At 42.3% G+C, this 10,359-nt stretch overlaps 1 protein-coding gene across 1 annotated transcript; it reads left to right on the forward strand.

The window, feature by feature from the left end:
• Positions 1–293: 293 nt before the first annotated feature.
• Positions 294–1,127, forward strand: LOC148028056 (putative pentatricopeptide repeat-containing protein At1g68930). Its single transcript, XM_087689911.1, has 2 exons — positions 294–450; positions 691–1,127. The coding sequence occupies exons 1-2, from the start codon at positions 294–296 to the stop codon at positions 1,125–1,127; spliced, it is 594 nt and encodes a 197-aa protein (XP_087546037.1).
• The last annotated feature ends 9,232 nt before the right edge of the window (positions 1,128–10,359 follow it).

Below are 10,359 nucleotides of genomic sequence, written 5' to 3' on the forward strand. Positions count from 1 at the left end.
TGATAGGGATTCGTAACAATGTATATATATATAAACAATGATTTTTGTGTCACCCTGTGTAGACACTATCAACACACACAAGCAATAAAAAGTCAAGCACAGATGGAAGAATCGGGGCCAACAGGCTAGCTAGTCCGGTGTCGTATTGTTGCGCATTCGAGGTGTGAAAACCACCTAAAAGTTGTGTGTGGGGTTTGATACTTTGTACATATTTAGTTGTTGTGATTATACTTTTGTTCTACGTGGAAGAGGGTTTGGAGCAAGAGGAATTAATTAATAATGCTCTGGTTGACATGTATGTCAAATGTGGAAGTTTAAACGAAGCGCATAAAGTCTTCAAGGGCTTGCTGGAAAGAAATAAAGTGTCATGGAATGCTTTAATGTCAGGATATATTCAAAATGGGTTCAGTCTCACTGCCTTGGATCTCTTTAGGGACATGCAACAGGAGGGTGTGGTTTCAACTAGAGCTACTTTTCTATGCACCTTGAAAGCTTGTGGTAGCATAGGAGCCTTGCACTCAGGCCAATCTTTACATTGTGAGATATCAAAAATGGGATTTGAAAGAGAATTGATTGTGGGAAATTCTATGATAAATATGTATAGCAAATGTGGTTCCCTTGCAGAGGCTCACAGGGTGTTTGATAAGCAGCCGCTTTGAGATGCAGTTTCATGGAAGGCTTTGGTTGCAGCACATGCTGAACACGGGCTTAGTGAGGAAGTTTTGATTTGCTTCAAGCAGATACAGCTGGAAGGTGTGTTTGTGGATACCAGCACATTCATTCTCTGCTTAAAAGCTTGTGGCACAGAAGGAGATTTAGAAACAGGGCATAGCATACATTCTGAGATAACTAGGAGAGGACTTGAGAAAGATCTATACAAGGGGAGTACAATGGTGGATATGTATGGGAAATGCTACTCTCTTGTAGAAGCAGTCCAAGTGTTTGATGGGCTGCCAGTTCGCAATGTAGTCTCATGGACTCCATTAATTGCCGGATATACTGAGCAAGGGCTTACTGAAGAAGCTCTAAACTGTCTCACACAAGTGCAGGCTGAAGGAGTGTCTGCAGATGCTGTTATGTTTGGTCTTTGCTTGAAGGCATGTGGTACCACAGGCAATAGAGCATAGGGTCGCTTTTCTGTAAACAAAAAGCTGCGTGTTGTATGGAATAGAGGGGGAAGAAAAAGCAAGAACGCAAATAGACTGGGGCTGGAAATAGGCTGGGGCTTGACATAGGCTAGGGATTGGTTGCATCAATCGATGTGGAAAACAGTCCTGGGAGGAAAAAAAAAAGCAGTGACGTGAGACAAATAAGGAGGACGATGCTAGATCTCGGAGGAGGAGGACTGAACATAAGGAGAAGGCCATAACAAAGAGGGAGGCGATATCGATCATCAAGCTGTGGTAAACATGACAAAGGGACGAGACGAGCAGAAGACGATGACAAAGAAGTAACAGAGGATGAAGATGAAGATAAACATAAAAGATGACATGAGGTGACAACATTGTTGAGAAACAACATCACAAAGTTAAACAAGGATGAACAATGAAGAACCATCAAGGGAGCACATCAGCAAATTCGATGACGACAACCTTGCCGTAGCTTCTGAGGAAATATGTCTCACCGCATACACCAAGCTGTGCAGCTGAATGTTGGATATACCTCGTATGCTACTCCACCTTCCCCAGTTTAAGGTCAGGTTGCTTACAGTAAGCCGTACCCTCAAGCTGGATATGGTTACCCGAGGAGAGGGATGAATTGAAAGATGGCTACAATAATGTATATATGCTTTACTAGAGTTTGTGGTCTTTGAGGCAAAAAAAAAACAACCTGTCCTGAGGAGAAGAAGAGCTGTCCTGAGGAGAAGAAAAGCTGTCCTGAGGAGAAAAAGAGCCATCCTGGGGAGAAGAAAACATTCTGGGGAAAATTAGGACAGTCATCTATGAGAGCATAACATCAGTAATTACAACTGGTACTTGAGCTTGGAAAATAGTATGTTCTCCCATACAGTGCTATTAGATATGGATTGAAAAACTTTTGAATTGGAAAGCCCTTATCCAGAAGTTGCAAAGCTTTCTTCTAATCTAGATGATGTCCAGAAATTGTAAAGCTTTCTTCTAATCTAGATGATGTCCAGAAATTGTAAAGCTTTCATTTGACCATCCATATTCCCCAACAGAAATTATGTTTGTTCCTGATAAAGAGTGCCAGAAATCTGACTTATTAGCCATAACTGATGACTATCTCTGGGTCTGACCGATCCAGGAACAGGGCAGATTGAAGGCTATCATAATATATAAATATGGAAAATTTGAAGACTGTTTCTAACCGTAAGCCATCTCAATATCAGTAAATAGTCATCATAATGGAACTTGGATCAGAAGATTATCCACGTTCATCCACTTTCTCACTCATCGATGAAGATCATACTCTTGGAAATTCTCTTTGATATGTATGGATGGCCTACGCAATCCAGAGGCTGCTCGGGTTTCTTCTTCTTGTACCTTGTAATTCTTATTAGCAGAAATAAAACAGAGTCTTGGCAACATTTTCTCATCTTGCTTATTCACCTGTTTGATCTTTTATCCTGAAATTAGTCAAGGTCTTCTGTAGACACGACTTTGCTTTGCTTTGGCAAACCCTTCGACATCTTTGGTGAACCCGACGTGAAAGCGTCGCAGAAATTTCAGGATGGGAGATACTTCAGCATCTATTTCAGCCTCTTCTACAATTCCAGCTGCGTCTTCTACTTCAGCTCCATCAATGACTGCTGCGTCAAGTACTTCGACAGATGATCTAAAGCTGATTTTGCAGAATATGTCCATGTATATGCAGCTTCAAAATCAACAGACACAATTGTATATGCAGCAGCAGCAACAATTGCATCAACAGCAGTTGTCTCAGCAAAGGCAACTATATTCGGAGCAGGAGAATGCAAACAACGCGACTAAGGCGATTGAAGCAGTTGAGAATGAGAAGAAGCTATTTGATGGCCGTAATGTTTCAGCATATTTGAAGACATATGAGATCAAGATGGGGTTTTTTGGAGTTCCAGCTGGACTTATGAGTAAGTACTTTCTTCGTCTTGTCACACCCGCCTTGAGGGCAAAAGTGACTGATCTTTTTATTCAAAATACACATTGGCAAGATTTTAAGAAGGCCCTGAAAGAAGAGTATTTCCTTGAGGACTTTGGGATGGCTACACGGCGGTCATTCCGAGAGTGGGTCTACATGCCAAACAAAGGTTTAGCTGCTTCAGAGTTGATTCGAGAATTTGAAGAGAGGTATAGTCAGCTTGATGCCATTGAACAAAGAGCATTGGATGTTGAGAAAGTTGAGCTTTTCTTGCAAGCTGTAGATCTTGCTCTTCAGGAAGAATTGGGAGAGCTTCTTGAGGATTGCACGAATCCTATGGGTCTTAAAACAGATTGGCAGGATGCCCAGGATGCAGTCTCGACTTTGACTAAGAGGAGGATATGGAAGACCCGCTTACAGAATGGTTCTATGACACTGACACCGTCTTCTGCTCCTATGCTTGCTTCTATCCCTGTTATTTCTTCTCCTCCTCAGCCAGTTTCTTGGCCTATGCCAGTGCCTACTGTTTCCACTCCACCTATTCCTCCTGTTCCACGACCGATGCCAGCACCTTCTGCTCCAAAACCATGCGCTCCATCGGTGCCTACCTCTCTTGATGACATAATCAAAGGCATAACAGATTTGACATTGGAGTCAGTTAAAGCGGAGTTGGTGGAAAAATTGAAAGAGCAGTTTGCTTCGACTGTGCCTACTACTTCTTCTAGTGTTCCTACTGCACCTAGGAGTGCTCCTAGTGCACCTAGGAGAGATCGGAGATGTATTTGGTGCGATAGTACGGACCATCAGCATTCCAGGGATTGTGAATCTTTTCAGGATGCAAGGAGGAAGAATTTGGTATTTTGGGGACAAGATGGTAAGATTTGGTTGACTGAAACAGGAGCTCCGCTTGCTACCAGCTTTGGGAAAGGCGGAATGAAGAAGTTAGTGGATGACATGGCTGCGCGTACTTCTTATATGACAGCTAGAGGAGATGCTTTTGCATATGGAGTCCAGATTGAGAAGGGATCAGAGAATCAGTCAGCACTATGGACTTATGCTATGGAGACTGCAAATAAGGGAAAAATTCAGCAAACTGTTTTGACTAGTGCAGGCTCTAGCATCCGATCAGAGACAAGTTGGGATTCACCTGTTGAGACAGGTACTCTATTTATGTTTATTTGGCTAAGTCTTAGGGAGCAGATGTACTTGTTGAGGAGAAGCGTAAGAGGGATGAAGAAAATCCAAGTGCAGCTAAGAAGACTAGAGGGGGTGAGTTTGTTACTCCACCTACTGCAGGACCGTCTTTGAGACCAGGGCCAGAACGGCAGATGGAAGATGTTCAAAAGAGAGAAAAGAGGCAAGAGCCTAGAGAGAGAAAGCAGCCATGGTTTAGATTGATGTCCGATATTGAGACATCTACGGACATGAAGAAAATATTTAATGACAAGATACTTGGTAGTGAGGTGACTTTCACTATTTCTGAGGTTTTGGGCATCTCGAAAAGAGAGTTTCAAGATCAGTTTCGGGAGGTCCTGGAGAAAAAAAGACATGCATTGCCTACCACTGATACACAGGGAGTTTTGATTGGAGAGTTGGATGAGGATGAGGATGAGGTTATGGTTGAGAATGCTTCTGTTTTTCCACAGGTAGAGAAGAGGGTTCAACCTATGCATTATGCTGAAACTGATGAGCCTGTCCTGATACTACGTAGTCACTTTTCGCGGAGTCATTGGGCTAGGGCAACTACAGAGACGATGGTAAAAATTGGAGAGAAACAGGTGCCTTATGTTGCATTGGTGGATCATGGTTCAGAGATTAATCTCATAGTTCGTGGAGTTTATGAGAGTAACAGATGGCCTATGGATGTAGAGCATGGGTGGCATATGAGAGTCGCCAATAACACTACAGGTGATTTGTATGCTGCCTGTCCCAGTGTCAGGGTTTCTATTGGAGATGTAGAGGAGGATTTCCATTTCTTTGTGCAAGACTCATGCTCTTATCCCATAATTCTTGGACAGCCATTCATCACAGAGATGCGCATGGAAACAAAGGTAATGGATGATGGGTCTGCTTATGCACGGATTCGTAGTAAAGATGGCATGAGAGCAGTTCAGTTTATGACTGTGTGTGTGAACCATGTTAGAAACAGGGATACTCTCAGAGATGCACCTTTGCCCACTGTGAGGGATTCGAGTTTTCATTAGGTACCGCCGTTTCGCGAGACGACGGTGGTACAGAGCAGAGGAGATTGGAGTTCTAGCCTCCTGGCAGCAGTGTTTTCTCCTCCAGTTTTGTTGGGATTTCAGCAAATAGTTCGATGAGCTATCAGAAGATTTCTAGGTTGCCTAGAGCTGCCAGGCAGTACATATGCACGAAGGAGAAAAATTTGAAAAATGCAGGAATTTTAGAGGATGATGAGCATATAGATGGGATGTATAATAGTATAATTTGTGCAGATACGATGGAAGAGATGAAAAATATGCTGAAAACTGATATGCAGAGTTGTCACAATAATGTATTAGTGCAATCCCTGGACATGTTTCATGAAATTGCAGATTTTGTGTCACAGATTGAGTCAGAGGCTGAGGTGGCTCAGCAAAAAGTGTTGAGTGCTAAAGAAATTCAGCAAATAGAGTTTCCGGCTGATTATGATCAGCTTATAGAGACACACACGGCTGAAAATATTCAGCCAACAGAGTTTACTGCTGAAATATTTCAGCATCCAGAGTTTAGGGGTGTTTCTATGCAGTCCATAGAGCAGAGGGCTGAGGATATTCAGCCATTGGAGTGCAGAATTGCTGATTTACAGCAAGATTTGAGTAATGAAGAAGAGCATAATGAAGCCAGGGTTGACACGAAATACAAAACTGTGGATAAGAAGGTGAAGCCGGTAGCTGTACCGCTTCCACCTGACAGTGATCAGCAAATAGAGAGGGCTGCCAAACAGCCAATTTTGAGGAATCCGGAGCATATTGGTCATAAATTTTCAGCAGAGACTCTTGCTGAATTGAAAATTGGAAATGGTGATTTCTTGCTACCCATAGAGAAGCAATGCTTTCAGGAGATGCTTGAGCGGCATGGAAAGGCATTTGCTTTTTTCCTGCATGAGATTGGATGTGTGAATCCTGATATTGTTGCTCCTATGGTGATCTTTACTATTCCTCATATTCCATATAGAGTAAGGTATCCTGCGATCATGATCGGTAGTACAAACTGCTACAAAAGAGGAAGCATTATGAACAATGACTACACTCCAAATAGCAAAATATGCAGGCCACTTAGAATCCATTCATAGTACAAACCTGACATATCTTATGTCAATCATGGGATTTTAACCCTGATCGTCTTTAGAAAATGTGGACCTGAGAGAACACATCATACCCACGACCTATTCCAGTGCCTAAAGCACACCTGCCAAAGCTGATTGATTTATTGAATGAGAAAATCAGGATGGGAATTCTTGAGCCTTTATCTGCACCATACTCAAACAGGTGGTTTATGGTTCCAAAGAAGAATGGTACTCTTCGATTTATACAGGACATGCAGCCAGTAAACAGAGTTACTATCAGGAATGTTGGTATAGGTCCTGTTGTGGATGAGTTTGCAGAAGCATTTGTTGGACGTGCCATCTATTCTTTAGGTGATTTGTATTCAGGATATGATCAATTTCAACTGGCTTTGGAAAGCATGGACATAACCACCATGAGAACTCCTATTGGGCTTGTCAGGATGTGTACCTTGCCTCAAGGTGCCACTAATTCTGTTGCGCATATGATGAATGCCATGCATAAGGTCCTTCGTGATTACATACCTCAGCTTACTATGCCTTTCTTGGATGATGTGTCCATTAAGGGGTGTGCAAAAGAAGAGAGGAATGTGAGTTTAAATGAGCAGGGATGCAGATACTTTGTGGCTGATCATATTTCAGCTTGTGAGAAGATTTTGGCCAGGTTAGAAGAAGTAAACTTGACACTATCAGGGCAAAAATCTGTTTTTGGAGTGAATGAGGTTGTCATTGTTGGACATATGTGTGGGTATTATGCCAGGAAACCCTCACCTGATAAGGTGGATGCTATAGGCAAGATTGTAGAGTATTGTTCTACCACTTCAGAGGTACGGAGATGCATAGGAGCTTGTGTGTTTTATATGATTTGGATACCTCATTTTGCACACATAGTAGATTGTTTATATCAGTTGCTTCGAAAGGGGCAGAAATTTTATTGGGATGAGAGCCACACTAGAGCCATGCGGAAATTGAAGAAGTTATTGCAGAATGCCCCTACTCTCAAGAAAGCAGATTATAATTGCGGAAGGTCTATTGTATTGACAGTTGACACTAGTCCAATTGGCATAGGTTGGGCTGTGGGTCAAGATGATGCAGATGGAAACATGTATGCTATTCGGTTTGGGGCGAAAGTCCTAAACGAGAGACATAGGAGATATCCGCAAATCAAGAGGGAGTTATTGGGGATTGTTACGACTCTCAAATGTGACAAGGAGTACTTTATTGGAGCTTCAGTTGTGGTAGAGACAAATTGCTTGCCATTGATTGGTATGATTACGAGTTGCTCTACTCCGGATATAGCTATGCTGAGATGGATTGCATACATCAAGTCATTAAATCCACAATTTAAACACATAGCAGGGAAGGATAATCTAGTGGCAGATATGTTGTCTAGAGCCAGATATGATGATGAGGAAAAACTACTTGCAGAAGAGGATGATGCAGAAATTTCAGCCACTATGGTTGATCATGTTTTCCATGTCTATGATATTGTGGCTTTCATAGAAGAACTTTATGTTGGAGATTGGTTGCAGATTGGCAAATACCTTAGTACACTAAGCAAAAGAGATGAATGGATAGATGAAGAGTTCAAGAAGATCAGAAGGAAAGCCTATGGTTATTTTCTCAAGGATGGATTTCTTTGGAAGCATCCGAAGAAAAGAGGCAGATTACCTTTGCGGGTTGTCTGCGATAGAGAAACACAGTTACAGGTGATGAGGGAGTTTCGTGAGAGTCCTTGGGCTGGTCATAGAGGAGTGTGGGCCACTTATGAGAAAATCAAGGAGAAATATTGGTGGAAAGGCATATATAGAGATGTTTCTCACTTTGTAGAGACATGTAGAGATTGCCAGATGTATTCGTTAGTGCGTCATCGAGATGAGCTTCATCCGACCTATCCGCTATGCATTCATTATAAGTGGGTAGTTGACTTGGTTACTATGCCTATGGATCTATGGCAGATGAGGTATATTGTTTTGGCTAGAGAGGATCTTACCAATCATGTTGAAGGCAGATCTTTGAGAACGAAGACCACTAGTGTAGTGTGTAAGTTCTTATTGGAAGAAATTTTCTGCAGGTATGGTTGTGTGGGTAAGATCACTGCGGATCGTGGTGAATTGGATGCATATGAAGCTAGGGAGTTTTTCTCTCAGCTAGGAATCAAGTTGGCTCTAACCACAACACACAATCCAGAGGGAAATGGGAAGAGTGAAAGAGGGCATCCGCCGATAGTGAAAGCATTAGCCAAAGCATGCAGAGGACAGATTGGGGAATGGCCGAGACTTCTACCATTTGCTTTGTGGGCTGATCGTACGACTCACAGTGTTACTACATGATATATGCCCTCAGAGTTGATGTATGGTCAGAAACCTGTTATGCCGACTGAGATTTTGCTTTGACTTGGTCAGTTTTTACCTTGGCAGGAGGATTTGACGAGAGAGGAGCTCTTAGCTCTTCGGATCCGACAGTTGGAGAGAAGACCAGAGGATATTCAGCTAGCTATTGACAGGTTGAAGGTTGCTAGACTAAGAAATAAGGACAGGTTTGACAGCAGGCATCGCTTGCGGCCTAGAGCAATAGAAGAGGGAGATTGGGTATTAATCTTTGATAGCAGCCTTGAAAATCAACATACTGCACTTCGGAAGATGGTGAAAAGATGGTTTGGGCCATACATAGTCAGACATGTCTTTGATAATGCAACATATGAGCTGACAGAATTGGATGGGACAATGCTTAGAGTGCCTATTGCTGGAAAAAGAATCAAGATTTTCAAGAAAAGAGATGATGAAGATTATGCATTGAAAGAAATTTCAAGAGAAGAGCAACGAGAAGAAACTCCAATGGAAGAGATAGATGATATGACAGATAATCTTGTTGATATACCGGAAATGCATAATGAAGAGATTGATCTATTTGTGGATCTTGATGATAACGATCATGGGTAGTTGGCTCATCTGGAGGATGCGCAGGATTAGAGGGGGTAGATGTCGTATTGCTGCGCATTCGAGGTGTGAAAACCACCTAAAAGTTGTGTGTGGGGTTTAATACTTTGTACATATTTAGTTGTTGTGATTATACTTTTGTTCTACGTGGAAGAGGGTTTGGAGCAAGAGGAATTAATCAATAATGCTCTGGTTGACATGTATGTCAAATGTGGAAGTTTAAACGAAGCGCATAAAGTCTTCAAGGGCTTGCTGGAAAGAAATAAAGTGTCATGGAATGCTTTAATGCCAGGATAAATTCAAAATGGGTTCAGTCTCACTGCCTTGGATCTCTTTAGGGACATGCAACAGGAGGGTGTGGTTTCAACTAGAGCTACTTTTCTATGCACCTTGAAAGCTTGTGGTAACATAGGAGCCTTGCACTTAGGCCAATCTTTACATTGTGAGATATCAAAAATGGGATTTGAAAGAGAATTGATTGTGGGAAATTCTATGATGAATATGTATAGCAAATGTGGTTCCCTTGCAGAGGCTCACAGGGTGTTTGATAAGCAGCCGCTTCGAGATGCAATTTCATGGAAGGCTTTGGTTGCAGCACATGCTGAACACGGGCTTAGTGAGGAAGTCTTGATTTGCTTCAAGCGGATATAGCTGGAAGGTGTGTTTGTGGATACCAGCACATTCATTCTCTGCTTAAAAGCTTGTGGCACAGAAGGAGATTTAGAAACAGGGCATAGCATACATTCTGAGATAACTAGGATAGGACTTGAGAAAGAGCTATACAAGGGGAGTACAATGGTGGACATGTATGGGAAATGCTACTCTCTTGCAGAAGCAGTCCAAGTGTTTGATGGGCTGCTAGTTCGCAATGTAGTCTCATGGACTGCATTAATTGTCGGATATACTGAGCAAGGGCTTGCTAAAGAAGCTCCGAACTGTCTCACACAAGTGCAGGCTGAAGGAGTGTCTGCAGATGTTGTTATGTTTGGTCTTTGCTTGAAAGCATGTGGTACCACATGCAATAGAGAATAGGGCCGCTTTTCTGTAAACAAAAAGCTG

Source organism: Lygodium microphyllum, chromosome 12, assembly GCF_053477565.2.
Source record: "Lygodium microphyllum isolate KBCC chromosome 12, Lygodium_microphyllum_v1.1.10, whole genome shotgun sequence".
Classification (NCBI taxonomy): domain Eukaryota; kingdom Viridiplantae; phylum Streptophyta; class Polypodiopsida; order Schizaeales; family Lygodiaceae; genus Lygodium; species Lygodium microphyllum.

Coding starts and splice junctions, on each gene's coding strand:
- LOC148028056 (XM_087689911.1), top strand. CDS start 294: ATGTATGTCAAATGTGGAAGTTTAAACGAAGCGCATAAAGTCTTCAAG. Junction 451..690: donor TAGGGACATGCAACAGGAGG/GTGTGGTTTCAA, acceptor CTTTGGTTGCAG/CACATGCTGAACACGGGCTT.